General features: G+C 43.6%; 1 protein-coding gene across 3 annotated transcripts in view; it reads right to left on the bottom strand.

Moving 5' to 3' along the window:
• Positions 1 to 16816, bottom strand: part of LOC127416089 (serine/threonine-protein phosphatase 4 regulatory subunit 4-like) — a 69468-nt gene that overhangs the window by 12606 nt on the left and 40046 nt on the right. For 2 of the 3 annotated variants that reach the window (XM_051655218.1, XM_051655220.1), the window contains 5 exons: positions 13019 to 13102; positions 11485 to 11667; positions 11294 to 11399; positions 365 to 512; positions 1 to 142 (listed from right to left, as the gene is read on the bottom strand). In XM_051655218.1, coding sequence (XP_051511178.1) covers positions 1 to 142; positions 365 to 512; positions 11294 to 11399; positions 11485 to 11667; positions 13019 to 13102 — 663 coding nt within the window. The remainder of the gene's footprint in view (positions 143 to 364; positions 513 to 11293; positions 11400 to 11484; positions 11668 to 13018; positions 13103 to 16816) is intronic. The other variant, XM_051655219.1, reaches the window with a different exon arrangement.

Here is a 16816-nt window from a genome sequence, read left to right on the forward strand (position 1 = left end):
CTTGTGCAAAGTTGCCACTACATCTTTGTCCTTCTCGCAGCATAACAATTTCCGCAAACAGAACTCCAGCTGCTGAAGCAAACGTTTTTCTGCCAGTCTGATGGTGGATCTCAGTTTGGGCAGCATGTAACAGAGCTTGTACCTGTCAAGGTCACAGACTCATCGATTACTGCATTGCAGAATTGATTTTTAACTGCTTCAAAATCAATGAATCATCTTCATGCTTTTTTTTTATAATGCCAAAAATATGTGCTGAAATAAATTTATTTTTAAAAAGAATGCTCATTAATAAAAATGTATTAAACCATTAGGTTAAACTATATAAATTTATGACACAGCAAACATGCATAAAAGCAGTTGTCACCTGACATTGGCCACGGGGTCACTGACCAACTCGAGCGCTGGAATAAGGAAATGTTTGCAAAAATACGTTTTGGAGAAGAGATCTATCGTAATCTCACACAGATCCAGGTACCGCAGCCTGTTCCAATAGCTTCTACCTTGAGCAAGCTCTAAAAAATCAAAAGAGAAGACCGAATTAGCATCTCATAATAGTTACGAGGCTGCAGATAATCACAGCCATGCTGATATTCAGTACAACAGCACTTTTAATTCTTAACACCAAGATGGCGCCGCGGATGGCAGCCTCGGTGTGGAGCTCTCCAATTCTTTTGTTGTTTTTGTTTGTTTGTCCTGTGTTTAGTAATTTAATACTAATATATATAATTACTAATTTTAGTAATACCAGACAATCTTTTCCCGGTTTTGGACTATTTGGACGTTTTGCTGAACATTTTAGTCGAAGGCGAAACTGTGTTTTTTAAGCGCGCTATGAGACGCTGGCGCGCTAGTCAAGCTCCATCAGCGTGGCTTTCAAACAGCACTGCCAAGTATTCATCTAGCGAATCTCAGCTCTCTCCCTAACAAAACAGACGAACTACATCTCCTCACCCATACAAACAAGGACTTTTCAAACTCTGCTGCCTTGTGCTTCACAGAAACCTGGCTGAGTGTAGCCATTCCGGACAGCATATTACATCTGCTGGGCTTTCAGCTGATAGTTAATGGGGAAAACGAGAGGTGGTAGAACATGCTTTTACATCAATGAAAGTTGGTGTACTGATGTAACAACATTAAAGAAGATGTGCTGTCCTAATTTGGAAGTGCTCTTTATCAACTGTAAGCCTTTCTACTCGCCATGGGAGTTTTCCTCATTTATTCTGGTGAGTGTTTATATTCCTCTACACACGTGCATGAACGCAGCGCTGCACAGATGGCTGATCAGATCACAGACATAGAACAACAATACCCATACTCACTTATTATTATTCTCTACGATTTTAACAAAGCCAACCTCACCAGTGAATTGCCAAAATACAGACAGCACATTACATGCCCCACCAGAGACAGAAATACACTGGATCATTGCTACACAACAATAAAGGATGCATATCGCTCTGTCCCTAGAGCAGCTTTGGGACTCTCTGATCACTGTCTCGTTCATCTTCTGACCTACAGGTAGATACTAAAATCAACTAAACCTGTAGTAAAGACTGTAAAGAGATGGACCAATGAAGCAGAGCTAGAACTACAAGCCTGCTTTGACTGCCCTGATTGGAGTGTATTTGAGGCTGCAGACACCAATCTGGACAAGCTCACAGATACTGTGACATCACATATCAGTTTCTGTGAGGATATGTGCATTCCTACTAGGACTCATTTATCATACAACAATGGCAAACCATGGTTTACTGCAAAACTCAGGCAGCTCCATCAGGCCAAAAAAGATGCTTACAGAAGTGGGGATAAAATCTTGTACAATCAGGCCAGGAACACACTGAATAAGGAAATCAGATTGGCTAAAAGAAGCTATTCTGATAAGCTAAAAAACAAGTTTTCAGCTAATGACCCTGCATCAGTGTGGAGAGGCCTGAAAGACATTACTAACTACAAGACACCATCCCCCAACACTGTAGGGAACCAACAACTGGCTGACGACTTGAATGTGTTTTACTGTAGATTTTAAAGGCCCAGTCTCACACCCCACACCCGCTCTGACCTTCACTTCACACAAACATCAACACCTCCTGCAACCCCCCTCCTCCCCCTCCTGCTACTCAATCTGCATTTAAGATCTATGAAGAGAAGGTGTGCTTTGTCTTCCGGAAACAAAAGACAAGGAAAGCACAGGGCCCAGATGGTGTTTCAACCACTTGTTTAAAATTCTGTGCTGACCAGCTGGCCCCCATCTTCACACAGATCTTCAACAGATCATTGGAGCAGTGTGAAGTTCCCTGCTGCTTCAAATGCTCCACCATCGTTCCTGTCCCAAAGAAACCCAAAATCACAGGACTTAATGACTACAGACCCGTCGCTCTGATGTCTGTGGTCATGAAGTCATTTGAGAGACTGGTGTTGGCCCACCAGAAGGACATCACTGGACCCTTTCTAGATACCCTTCAATTTGCTTAGAGCAAACAGGTCTGTGGATGATGCAGTCAACATGGGACTGCATCATATCCTGCAACATCTGGACAGACCAGGGATATATGCATGGATCCTTTTTGTGGACTTAAGTTCGGCTTTAAACACCATCATCCCAGTTATTCTCCGGAATAAATTACATCAACTCTGTTCCCACATCTATCTGTCAGTGGATCACCAGCTTTCTGATGGACATGCAGCAGCTAGTGAGACTGGGGGAATTCACTTCCAGCATCTGTACGATCAGCAGTGGTGCCCCCCAGGGATGTGTGCTCTCCCCACTACTCTTCTCCCTGTATACCAACGACTGCACCGCCAATGACCCCTCTGTCAAGTTCCTGAAGTTTGCAGACGACTGTCATCAGCCTCATCCAAGATGACGATGAGTCTGCATACAAAAGGCAGGTTGAACGGCTGGCTCAGTTCTACTCAGCAGTCACTGAGTCTGTCCTTTGCACTTCTATAACTGTCTGGTTTGGTTCAGCTATGAAATCGGACATCAAAAGACTACAAAGGACACTTCGGAATGCTGAGCGGATTACTGGTTGCCCCCTGCCCTCCCTTCAAGAACTGTACACTTCCAGAGTGAGGAAAAGGGCTGGAAAAATCATGCTGGATCCCACTCACCCAGCCCACTATCTTTTTGAACTGTTTCCTTGTGGATGGTGCTACAGAGCACTGAGCATCAGAACCATCAGGCACAGGAACAGTTTTTTCCCTCAGGCTATCCATCTCATGAACAGTTCAAACTGTTGTATCTCTATATATACTTATATTTTCTATTCACTTTTTATTTTTATTCTGTTTTTTTTTTTAAATTATTATTATCTCTATCTTGTTGTTGTATTGTTTGTGACCTGGAAGCTTGTCACCTAGACAAATTCCTTGCATGTGTAAGCATACTTGGCAATAAAGCTCATTCTGATTGTTAGTAATGATATTGCTTTTATACAACATTTCTATATATACACATGGTAGTACTGAGAAACTTTTAGACACAATATGGCCAGGAATTGTGTTTAATTTTGCTCTGCTAACAAAAATAGTCACAAAAGAAGCAGGATCAACTGTTGCATCTCGCTGAGCAACACGCATATTGACAGCCCGGAATCATCCCAGTGCTGTTGAACTAAACTTAACACATTCTTAAGTATGGAAGTAAATTCATGACTAAAGTCTTTGAAGCGTAAAAGCATGTTGAATTGCTCTAATCGAAAAAATAAATGCACTGTATTTTCAATGCTTGAATTTAAATGCATTGCATTTATAGTGCTTGCATTTTGGGAGGCTGAAATTTAACATTGTTGTATTTTTAAGCATTGAATATTTAGTTTGAAAACATTTCACAACTAATTTCATTATTAAAAATTCAACAATAAATATTCACCTTCCAAAGTTAATTTCCAGAATATACAGTTAATTTCAAAATACAATCTAGATTTTTTGACAGGTAAAATTCAGCCCGTTCTATTTCGCTTAACAAAATTCATTTCCTCAAATTCAGTGGTTCAAATTTGGTTGGATATCCAACCTTCTACATCCGGGAACTGCAGGAAAAGGAGTACTGATGCACAATCTCCAACTGATGCTATCAGTTCTCACCAGTAGGTGGTGCAGTGCAATCGGGTGTTGACTGCTGAAGACCAAAGCTACAGGTAGAGAGAACAGCCGTGTACATTTTGATAGTTTGTTTTTCAAAATTGTTCATGGGTAGAAAATAGATAAATATTTGATTTGCACATGTGGGTGGGCATGAAACGCGCCTTTCCACTGATTGGTCAACCCACGTAATCATCAGTTCCTCATTGCCATGCAACAGAATAATTATCCACCGCTGCTCAACTTTTATTGCAACTACACATTATCTCTCTCTAATCAAACAACCGGACTAAGGAATGCCTGTGACAGGGCCTAGACAGGGCTTCATGCCAACTTTCTTCTGCGTAGGCATGGGTTCTGCAACCTACGTGTGCCAGAGAAATATTAGCTGTCTGTTTCAGAAATAGCCTATTGATGTCCCTCGCATCTGCCTACTTAGACACACAGCCTGTTTTATTTATCTGTCAGCCATCAAAATCTCTATCAAAAGGTGTGGTGAAGCTGCACACGCAGCGTGACCCACTGGACTGTTGTAGTGAAGTGTAGACCAGTATGTGGAATGTATTGGCTTTAAAAAAAAATTATAAAAAGACTGCAGATACATTGTCCAGGTTATTACTTAACTCAGATATTTGAAGCAATGATTGCTGCGTAGGTAGGCATTACATATAATGTAGTAGGGTGACCAGTCATGAATTGGAAGCTTTATTGTCTCATTTCATTTATTTGTCCATGGCTGGGTTTCCTGTGGCACCAAGTAGAATGTTAGTACCATTAAAGTAGTACTTAATCTCTACAGTACATTTCCCAAAAAGCAATCAGGTGATGACTGTTGAAGACCAAAGCTACAGGTAGAAAGAACATCCATGTACATTTTGATAGTTTGTTTTGCACTGAAGAAAGCTATGGGCTGAAACGTTTGCTTACTGTCAAAATATTTTTGATAGACCTTCTTGGTCTGTTCTTTATTCAATGTGCAGACAGCATCTATTGTGGATTTTGGATATTATATTATTTTGCTCCACGCATTTAAGGATATACGAATCCTATTTGAGCACAACAATTCTCTCTACTTCAGCACTTCACAATGGACAGCAACTCTTAAGAAGCACTTAAAAGTGCGTCGTGCATTCGTGTTAAGTTCAGGTTTGGGAAATGCACGTGAAAAAGGAAAGACCGTTCGCAACTTTGCACGTAGAGAATGCTCTTAAGAGCTAAGACTCATAGTTATCAGAAAAGCACGTAGCCTGTCAGTGGCCAGGCCAGCAATTTTCAAGTGGATGGACCTCTGTGAAACAGGGTGGACCTCTATTCGGATCCTAATTTCATCAATAATATAATGAAGCGTACACCTTTGCTCTGCCGTTATGAGTTAATATTTGCTAATTTACACAGCTTAATACTTAGATGCCCATACTGATACAATAAAAATACTTAGTTGTTTTTAAACACTTAGTATGTTTAATATTAGAAATTTACCTTAATAAGTCAAATATAGGCCATAGAATAAAATAAAATAAATTAATATAAGAGATAAGATTCAATAAGCATCATTATTACAAGCTTTTCAGCCTTCCTGAAAAACAGGAGTCTGGTGAATTAGGTGTTCTACTTAACGTCCTGGTTACTTTCGTAACCTCTGTTTTCTGATGGAGGGAACAAGATGTTGTGTCAATGTAGTGACACTAGGGGTTGCCCTTGGGAGCCCCAAACACCTCTGATCTTTGAGAAAAGGCCAATGGGAATTGGCGAGTGGAATTTGCATGCCACTCCTCTGGACATACAGGTATAAAAGGAGCTGGCTTGCAACCACTCATTCAGGTTTTGTGCTGATGAGCCGAGACAAGGTCTCGGCCATTTCAGCAGATAGTTCAGTATTGTGGCAGGAGGGACACAACATCTCATTCTCTCCATCAGGGAACGGAGGTTACGAAAGTAACCAGGACGTTCCTTATCTGTCACTCACTCTACGTTGTGTCGATGTAGTGTCACTAAGGGTCCCTATACAAAATGCCACAACTAGCTGAACTGTATTACGTGAACTGGCAGTGCAAGACGGGCAGACCATTGTGTGTCTTGTAGCCAGCGCACCCGGCCGTCACGTAACCTCCCCCAATGCTCTTACGAGCGTCGTATGGTCCCCTGCACCTCAGGGACAAGTCGACTGCCCAAAAAATGGGGACCGGCTGGGGGGGTGGGGGGGTGGGGGTGTCACTCCCAAGGGGAAGACACTGCGGAGACCAAACCCTGCCCAAGGGGGAGGAAATTGTGTGGAAATACGTCACATGGTCTTACCGAGTCTTGTCGGCAGTGTCTCATGTGGAGAAGTCCCCATGGTAGGTCCTACGCAGGGGGGGTGGAGCTCTACAAACACGGTGACCGGTGACCGGGGGCAGAGGGGCCTCTGCCCAAGGAAGACACGGGTTCACCAACGGGGGAACTGTCTCGCGAAAGATACATCACACGGGGTTACATATGGGCAACCAGCGCATGTGGAGCACCTACCCCAGTACAGGGCCAAGTTAGCACACATACTGGGCCGGCAACGAGTTTCTCCACAAACTCACCTGCCACAGGGCTAAGGAGGAAGGACATCCAGGGTCCACGACTTTGTGAACACGACTGGGGGTAAAAAGTGCACGTCTTTGCCTCCGGAGGGGAAAGGCGCTATAAGCAAGTGGTACACCCGGCCAGCTGTCCCGCAACTTACCTGCTCGTACCTGACAACACACGAGACGAGACCGGCTCAACCCGGAGATTGTAGAACCTCGCGAAGGTATTGGGTGTTGCCCAGCCCGCTGCTCTGCAGATGTCTGCTAAAGAGGCGCCATTGGTCAGAGCCCAGGAGGCCGCCACACTCCTTGTAGAGTGTGATCGTAGCCCCAAGGGGGGCGGCACGTCCTGGGCATGATATGCCAAAGCGATGGCATCAATGATCCAGTGGGTGATCCTCTGTTTGGAGACAGTGCTCCCTTTCTGCTTTCCTCCAAAGCAGACAAAGAGCTGCTCAGAGCGTCTAAAGCTCTGCGTGCATTCCAAATAGATGCGCAAATCACACACCGGACATAGCAACGACAAGGCTGGGTCTGCCTCCTCCTGGGGCAGCGCTTGCAGGTTCACCACCTGATCCCGAAACGGGGTCGTGGGAACCTTAGGCACATAGCCCGGTCGGGGTCTCAGTACCACGTGAGAGTATCCCGGACCAAACTCCAGGCACGTGTCGCCAACAGAGAATGCCTGCAGGTCCCCTACCCTCTTGATGGAAGTGAGCACAGTCAGGAGGGCAGTCTTCAAGGAGAGTGCCTCTAGCTCTAGATTCCAGAGCTGCTTCTGCAACTTTCGTGAAGGCGCAAGGTGACAGGGACAGACCGAAGGTGAGGACCTTGTACTGGTACACCTGGCCCTCGAAAGCAAACTGCAGGAAAGGCCTGTGTCGAGGTAAAACGAGACATGGAAGTACGCGTCCTTCAGGTCTACCGCCACAAACCAATCTTGATGCCGGACGCTCGCTAAAATGTGTTTTTGCTTCAGCATCTTAAACAGGAATCTGTGCAAGGCCCGGTTCAGTACTCGCAGGTCCAAGATTGGCCGCAACCCACTGCCTTACTTTGGTATGATGCAGAGCCTGAGACGCCACACTGGGGGGGCTCGAGCCCCGAACTTGTGGCCGTGCTGAGTCTGGGGACATCGAAGCACTTACCTGGATCCGTATACCCACCATAGGACCGGTCCGGGATGGGGGAGGAGGGAAATCGTTCTGTCGCAACCATCCTGACGTGGGTGCAATTGTGCCACAGCTGGGCAAGTGGGGGCGGGGAGCCCACCTCCGGAGTGCCATGCCTGCAATAAAGGTGCGGTGCCTGGCGGTCGTTATAACGATGGCCGTGGACACCGAATGTGAGGAAAATGCTCTTTTCTTGAAAATGTGGGTACCGCAGTCCTTTGGGCGTGTGGCGAAATATTAAGAAAACGAGTGCTTCGAAGCCTTCTTTGGGCTGCGGCGGAGCCGGTGTTGCTGCCGCAGGGGGACGCCCTTGGTGATGAGCAGACGGGGTGCGGGATCTTGATCCACACCGCGGCAGGATGTGCTGGATAGCCTCTGTCTGCTTCTTAACTGTCGAGAACTGCTGGGCAAAGTCCTCGATGGTGTCGCCGAATAGGCCAACCCGGGAGATGAGAGCATCAAGGAATCGTACCTTGTCAGCCTCCATCTCGACCAGGTTGAGCCAAAGGTGGTGCTCCTGGACCACCAGGGTGGACATCGCCTGCCCGAGAGACCGTGGCGTGACCTTCATCACTCGGAGGCCGAGATCGGTCGCCGAGCGCAGCTCCTGCATCAATCCCGGGTCAGAACTACCCTCGTGCAGTTCTCTCATCGCCTTGGCTTGGTGCACTTGCAGGAGAGCCATTGCATGCAGGGCGGAGGCGGCCTGTCCAGTGGCACCATAGGCCTTAGTCGCCAGTGACGATGTAAGCCTACAGGCCCTGGAATGTAGTCTCAGACGGTTCCACCAGCTGGCGGCGTTTTGCAGGCACAAGTGCACCGCAACCGCCTTATCCACCTCACCGAGTACCCCCTGGCAGCCCCACCGTCGAGGGTAGTGAGAGTGGAGGAGCCTATAAATCGGGTCCGGGAAGTGAAAGGTGCCCACCACGATCTCGTGAGCTCATCATGCTCTTCCTGGAAGAAAGGAACCGGGCGGGGCACGGCCGTGAGCGCCGCTCTGAGCCCAGGAACCAATCGTCGAGCCGTGAGGGTTCAGGGGGAGTAGAGGGTTCCACTCCAGCCCGACACTCGCAGCTTCCCGGGCAAGCATGGCCACCAGCTCCGCATCAGCCTGCGACTGGGTGACCGCACCTGAGGGTGGGAGCCCAGTCGAGCCCTCGGCGTCAGACTGGACAAGCCCGCTCTCGATGCTGCGATCGAGAGCTCATCCTCTTTGCGAGCCCCGAATAAGATCGCGAACTCACCCTGAGACGAGCCGGCGGTCTCATCCCAGAACTCGACCAGGGCACACAAGCGTACTGGGGAATGGGAGGTCCGTGGGGGGTTTCCCGGCGAAGAAGCTCCCATTGAGGTCCCCAAATTGCCCCCAGTGCTAACCACCGTGGCCTCATACCTGTAGGTAGAAGGACCGAGGCAGGGAGCCGCTGGGGTGGCTTTCCCTCTGACAAAGGAAAGCCTTGACTGCAACGTTGCCATGGTCACATTCTCGCAATGAGGACATGACCCATCCACGAATGGTGTCTCCACGTGGACAGCGCCCAAACACATGAGACAGCGATCATGGCCATCAGAAGCGGAGAGATAGCGACCGCAACCAGGAATTATACACAGACAGAAAGCATCTTTAAAAAGGCACTCCATCTGTGTCACATTTTCAAGTACTACTTAAGTTACGATGGCTTTGGAAACTGGAGGCAAAACTAAGATGAATCCTAAGATGCATTGTACGATCTAGGCTTATGATCCTTTTGGGAAACGAGGCCCAGACCTGCGCAGTGCTCTCACATATGCAATTAAAAACTTGCGATTAGAAATTTTAACCCATTCACATGTGATCGATAATCTTTGTTTCTATCTTGGAAAATCCACAAATGTAGCATACTGACAGCGTTACAACAAAGAACTTGTAAAATGCGCCTGATGTCTACTTCGCTATCGCAAAATCATAAATCATAGGTAATGTTCCCTCTGCGCTGTGCGCCGCACCCTATCGCGCAGCCACGCTCGATACGCAATCCATAATTTAATGAGCTGTACACAAAAACAAGAGCAGGAAAAATTGAGAGGCAATCAAATAAAATGCAAAATATTATTCTGTTTGCCCAACAGGTCATGCATGTGAGTCCTTTATCTAGACGCTTGACTTGAAGAGAACAAGCTTAAAGATTGTCACGGTGCTGTCAGTCTGTCAGTCTGGGTTTTTGTCTGACAGGACTTGTGTTTCGTTGTCTGTCTTTGTGTGAGTGCATGGTTTTGGTTGTATTCCCTGCCGTGCGCTCTTCAGTCTGTCTGTTTCATGTCGGGAGCATGGTGTCTGGATCCTGACTTCCTGTCTGGTTCGGTTTCGATCTTCGTCAGGATCCGGACACTCATGCTCCATGTCTGTCTGTTATTGACATGGGTGCATCGCGCTTATGTCATCTTGGCAGCATGCACTCACCTCAATAATTTGTCTCTTGCGAACATGGGTGCACCTCGTGTCGCGTTGCGTGCACAGGTCGCACTCGGGTTGCGAGCTGTCTTCATGTTGTGCTGAGGTTCGGTCACTTCGGTCTAAGGTGTCGGATGTGTGTGTGGGAGGTTTTGTTTAGTGTGAGAATGCTAATGACTAGTATGGTTTGTGTCACAGGCATTCCTTAGTCCAGTTGTTTGATGAGAGAGAGATAATATGTAGTTGCAATAAAAGTTGAGCGGTGGTGGATAATTATTCTGCTGCATGGCATTGAGGAACTGATGATGACGTGGGTTGACCAATCAGTGGAAAGGCATGATTCATGTCCACCCACATGTGCAAATCAAATATTTATCTATTTTCTACACATGAACAATTTTGAAAAACAAACTCCATGAACAATTTTGAAAAACAAACTATCAAAACGTACACAGCTGTTCTCTCTACCTGTAGCTTTGGTCTTCAGCAGTCAACACCCGATTGCATTGCACCACCTACTGGTGAGAACTAATGGCATCAGTTGGAGATTGTGTATCGGTACTCTGCTGCTTTTTCTGCAGTTCCTGGATGTAGAAGGTTGAATTTCCAACCGAATTTGAATCACTGAATTTGAGGAAGCAAATTTTGTTAAGCGAAATAGAACGGGCTGAATGTTACCTGTCGAAAAATCTAGATTGTATAAATATATTGAATATTTTGGAAATTAACTTTGGATGGTGAATATTAATTGTTGAATTTTTAATAATGAAATAAGTTGTGAAATGTTTTCAAATGAAATATTCAATGCTTAAAAATACAATAATGTTAAATTTCAGCCTCCCAAAATGCAACCACTGTAAACGCAATGCATTTAAATGCAAGCACTGATAATACAATGCATTTATTTTTTCGATTAGAGCAATTCAACATGCTTTAATGCTTCGAAGACTTTAGTCATGAATTTACTTCGATACTTAAACATCACACCGTTTGTCCATTCAGATTTGAGAAACTGTCTGATTAGAAGGTATGTTGTATAAAATAAGAATTACCTTGCATTATTTTGCTGATTATCTCTTGCCGCTGTTCCTGTTTGCGGTTATAACGCAAGAACACACATAATGTTCTGGCAGCTTCCCGCTGGACAGGCAGAACATTCTAGAACAGCATAAAGAGATGTACAGATTAAATGTGTTTCAAGTGAGAGACTGTACAGGCAGCATTGTGCATGTGACAAGTTTACATTGGTAGTGATGATGTTGAACATTCTGGGAAGGAAGCGGAAGTAGATCTGGTCTCCAGAGATGACACGGGGCAGACAGGAGTAGCACTGCAGAAGTTTCTCATGAACCCGCCAGCGCAGTGATGCTGCTGCTTTCTGTTCCGCCGCCACCAGAGCAGGCACCAAATCTTGTACATTCACCTGCTGTAAGGCAGAGAATTACAGAGGGTTTGTTTTAAAGTAATGCCTATTCTATTTGTAATTTTGACATTAGCTAAGAATTTAAGGTAAAAACATTGTTTATTTATTTCTGTTAGCACCATAATAATGGCAGCTAAAGCTAAATTAGAGTTAAGACAACAACAGCAAAAATACCATGATATTACCATGTTGTTTTGACACACACCATGGCAATACCATGGTTTGAACATGTACCATGGTATTTTTTGCAGTACCTTTGAGTACAATGTTGAGTACAATGTAAATAACATGGTTCATGAATATGGTATGAACATGGTTTAGGAATATGGACCGATATATCGGTCGATTAACATGCAGATATTTGGCCATTTTTACACTAAGATAGTTTTGTCAGGTAACCTAAAAAATGTGCTTCATGTAGCAACATCTGAATTACAACTGGTTTCAAGTCAAATAATATTATTAAATATGATTACATCAAACTGAAAACATTAGGCTGCATCAGTGTCAGAAATTAACTTAGCAAAGGGGGAATATTTGCCCCCTGGATTGAATTTTCAGGGGCATTTTTTACCTTTGAGGGCTTTTTTTTTTCTTTTTCTAATCATTAAAAAAAATTGCTGTGTCTCATCCTTTTATACTACTGTCGAATACTAATTAAATCAATTCACTAATACAAATTCAGAGAGTGATTACCTCTTACCCCAAGAATAAAATCAATATTAATTTATATTTTATGCCATAATACAAATAACTACAACTATAGTAAAATATATTAAAAACTATATCAAATGTTTCATTATGAGGGCATTTCACATTTTCAATTTAGGGGGCATTTTTGTTTTTTTTTTGTGGCATTTTTGCCCCGAGCCCTCCTTATTGTCTGACCCTGGTTTACATCAACTAAAGTAATTTATAACGGTTACTGGCATTGGCCAATAACTGTGCCCACTTGACCAATAAACAGAAGTGTTCCTTCTGCCTTGAGTCAGTTCCAAAACCTACCAAGGTACTTCACACAATTTTGTGTAAATATTGTGTAATATAAGTGTTCTTTTAGATTCAGCAATTTTATATACTGTACATCTTTGCTATCATTCAACTGTATTATATTAACAGTATCAGCCACCTTCTATCCTGCTGTCTAGATATCAGTTTTGGCATTGGCCATTAAAAAAAAAAAAAAGATCACTAGTAATCATTAGTACCATGTACCTTGGTATTACCATCTTATACTATCACAAGACCAAATTACCATCACAGTGTTGTTGTTTTTATTTAGCTTTTATGCATAAGACCAACATTCTAACCAACACACACAAGCAAGATAAAACACATTTACAGTAGCTGGTACCTTGCTCTCAGGTCCTGCTCCCTCCCCTCTCGAAGTGGCCAGCTCTAATGTCTCCTGAAGATTATTCAACAGAGCATCCAGTACCTGCAGTCAAAAGTCCTTCAAGTCAATAACATCTTCTCCTCATCACATGTTTCATAAGCACACTTCTTCCATCCTAACAAAGGCCAGGAGATAGGTTTGAGTAAGATCTCTTTGTAATGAAAACTGTTCAACCATACATGATATGTTTGCCTTGACACCATTCACTTTAATTAAATGAAAAAAGCTGCAATGACAGTGAATAGTGACTGAGGCTGTCAGTCTGTAACAATCTACCTGACATCTTTTGTGTTGCATGGAATAATAAAAGTCATAAAGGTTAAGAACAACATGAGGGTGAGTAAATAATTAAAGAACTATCCCTTTAGAAGCTTTTGGCTAGATAGAGTCTTTTTCTACTATTCCCTCAGTGAAATCTGCTGGTGGTGAAATATTTACCTCGGCCATTGATATTAATAATGCTTTTAAAGAGTTCTATCTTTATTTCTATAGTTCCACATCTTCGTCTACTGATGAAGATATTAGAAACTTTGTGGAACAATTAGAACTCCCTAAACTGACGACTGAGCAAAAACATTCTCTTGATTCTGAGATAACCTTGGAGGAGCTTGGCAAGGTAATTAAGGCCTTGCCTACAGGCAAGGCTCCGGGGCCAGACGGATTTGCAGCTGAATTTTTTAGATCTTATGCTACAGAACTGGCTCCACATTTGTCAGAAGTTTATACAGAATCATTAAAGAATGGGAAGCTTCCAACAACCATGACACAAGCCCGGATCAGTCTGATTCTTAAAATGGACAAAGATCCAAGCGAGTGTAAGAGTTACCATCCAATTTCCCTGATCCAGCTAGACGTAAAAATATTAAAGTTCTCAGGATGCAGAATCAATTGGTCTAAATCCGAGGCTTTGGCTCTGGCAGCATGCTGCCCAGTGGTGGCCTTCTGGCCGGGCGCCTTACAGTGGCCAGACAGGACATTAAGTATTTGGGCATTTAATTCCCAGCAAATTTGTCTGATATAGTTAAAAGTTAATTTTGACCCGTTAATGGGGAGGTTTTCGGGCGATGTGGCAGGTGGGTTTCATTGCATTTATCTATGATTTGGAAGGTTAATGCTATTAAAATGAATTGTATTCCAAAATTCAACTACCTGCTACAGTCTCTCCCTGTAGATGTCCCCCTCTCTTATTTCAAGCAATTTGATAGCATAGCGAAGTCCTTCATTTGGAATGGTAAGCATCCTAGATTACATTTTAATAAGTTGCATAGGCTGATCGAAAAATGTGGGCTAGGCCTACACAAGATTTAGTTTTATTATTATGCATTCAGACATTTGGCTCATTGGTCACTTCCACCTGAGAGAGCCCCTCCCTGGTTGTGTACTGAACAGGACGTTCTTGCCCCTATTTCGCCATTGCAAAGCCTTTCTATCAGACTAATCGGAGAAGTTAAGTTACACCCCGTTATCTTGCATTTGCACTCGGTATGGACAAAAGTGTCCAGAATGTTTAATTCGGACATTTATTTAAATGTTGCCTCAAGCATATGGCTGAACCCTAAATTATGTATTGATAAGTCCCCTTTCTGCTGGTCAGAGTGGATTTTGAGGGGGGTTACTACACTCTGGTATTGGAGGAAGGAGTGTGGGCTAGGATTTTAAAAAACGTCAAGTCTGCATCTAGAGATGCAAGGGTGCGCCTTATACAATTCAAGATTATACATCGATTCTGTTGGACCCCCTCTAGATTGTATAGGCTTGGTCTTAAAGACACACCCACCTGCTGGTGATGCCAATCAGAAGATGGAGACACGGCCCATGTTTTTTGGTGGTGTGTTGAGATCCAGGGGTTTTGGATGAAGGTTCAGAGTATTGTGTGCGACGTGTTGGGCACTCGGATTTCGTTTTGCCCAAGACTCTGTGTTTTGGGCGATGGGGAGGTCATCGATGTGGGGAATAAAAACAAAGAATTGGGTCCTGACCAGTGTAATGGTTGCCAGACAGATTGTTTTGAGGGGATGGAAGTCGGCTGGAGCGCCCCCATTTCAGGAGTGGTGCACGGAGATGGGGAGGGTGGCGGCGTATGAGGAAGTGGTATTTAGTAGACTGGGTAATTTGGATTTGTTTGTTGGGAAATGGGGCAAGTGTTTGGCATTCTTGGAGGGCTCTCAGGGAGAGGTAGCGGGGAGAGAGGTTTAGATGTAGATGTGTGTGATTATTATTATTATATTATATAATTTTATTTTTTATTTTTATTTATTTATTTATTTATTTGTGTGTGTGTTTATATGCTGATGTGACCACGGGAGTGTTTGTTGGAGGTCGGGTTGAGGTTGGGGAGGGGGAGGGGTAGTGGTGGGGGTAAAATGTTGATTCCATGTATATATGTTTTGCTTTTCGTGTTTTCTGTGTGAATCAATAAAAATGTTAATCGCAAAAAAAAAAAAAGAACTATCCCTTTAACTATAATAGATACTCTGTTCACTAAAATCAGTATGCCTGATAGCCCACGATATTCAGTGAGCTCTGCATAGCACTATAATGGATGCTTATGCAGTGTGTGACTAACACCTCTCAGGGGATCATAACCAAATAAACAATACCACACTCCCAGCCTGAGCTAGAGAAGAGCAGTGTATTCATTCATCCTACACACAACCTCCGCAAAGCCTCACACACATGCGCACGCACGCCCCCCCCCCCACACACACACTTTGGCATGGCATGTCTGGCACCACTAATGAATGTTTGCTAGTTTGTTGTTAAAGGAATAGTTCACCCAAAAATGAAAATTGTGTCATCATTTACTTAGACTCTTGTCTTGCCAAACCAAATTCCACTTTATAAACATCACTGGTTCTTGCGTGTCTCCTGACCAAACATCTGTTCAGCACCCAAAGCTATTGCATGTCTTGGAAAGGACTAAGTGGAAAGGAAAATAGTGCACAAGTACCATGGACTACTTATTTGGGTGCTTTTAAGACCTTTTTGAAGTTTAACAGACTGGTCAATTTGTACTGCCATTTTATGGAAAACAAATAATCAGAAATTATAAAAATTTCTCCTTTTGTGTTCCACAGAAAAAATAACAGCATAAGGGTTTGGAACAACATGTGGGTGAGTAAATAATTACAGCATTCAGTAGTTCATTTTGTTGATACATTACAAAGAAAGGGCAAAATGCATGACAAAAAAAATTGCTTTCTTTTACTTTATACTGTTTCACACACTCCAGAAAAGGAATTCAGCCTGGTCTCATGAAATTTATGTGAGCATTGCGATGTTTTTGAAAAACTGAAATTACATGTTTGGCTGCAGTTTTAAAGTGAAATGTCCAGCGGGGGGCGCCAAAACCGAGCGAAATGAGGTTGTAATCAGATGAGGTTTTTAAGGTGAATTTTAGATGGAGGTTTTAATAAGTAAAACGTACCTCCAAATCCAAAAACTTTACCCTAAACCTAACCAGTAGTGTCCGAAAAGATAAATGAGAGTTTAACAAAACAGACAACCTTACCCTTAACCAACATCTAACCCTAAACGATAGTGTTTTAAAATGCAAAGAAAAAGAAAAAAAAAGAAAAAAGACAACACATTAACTGAAGCATCCATGTCATTTTGTGTCGCTTCTACAGCACTTTCACTTCCGTGCATCTTTGGCTGGACTCAAACCGCGGCCGTCAAGCCCAAAGTCCAACGCTTTATCTACAAGTCAGTTTAAAAAATGTATATAGAGTAACGTTCATTCTATGAGACCAGGTT

This window comes from Myxocyprinus asiaticus, chromosome 25 (assembly GCF_019703515.2).
Source record: "Myxocyprinus asiaticus isolate MX2 ecotype Aquarium Trade chromosome 25, UBuf_Myxa_2, whole genome shotgun sequence".
Taxonomy (NCBI): domain Eukaryota; kingdom Metazoa; phylum Chordata; class Actinopteri; order Cypriniformes; family Catostomidae; genus Myxocyprinus; species Myxocyprinus asiaticus.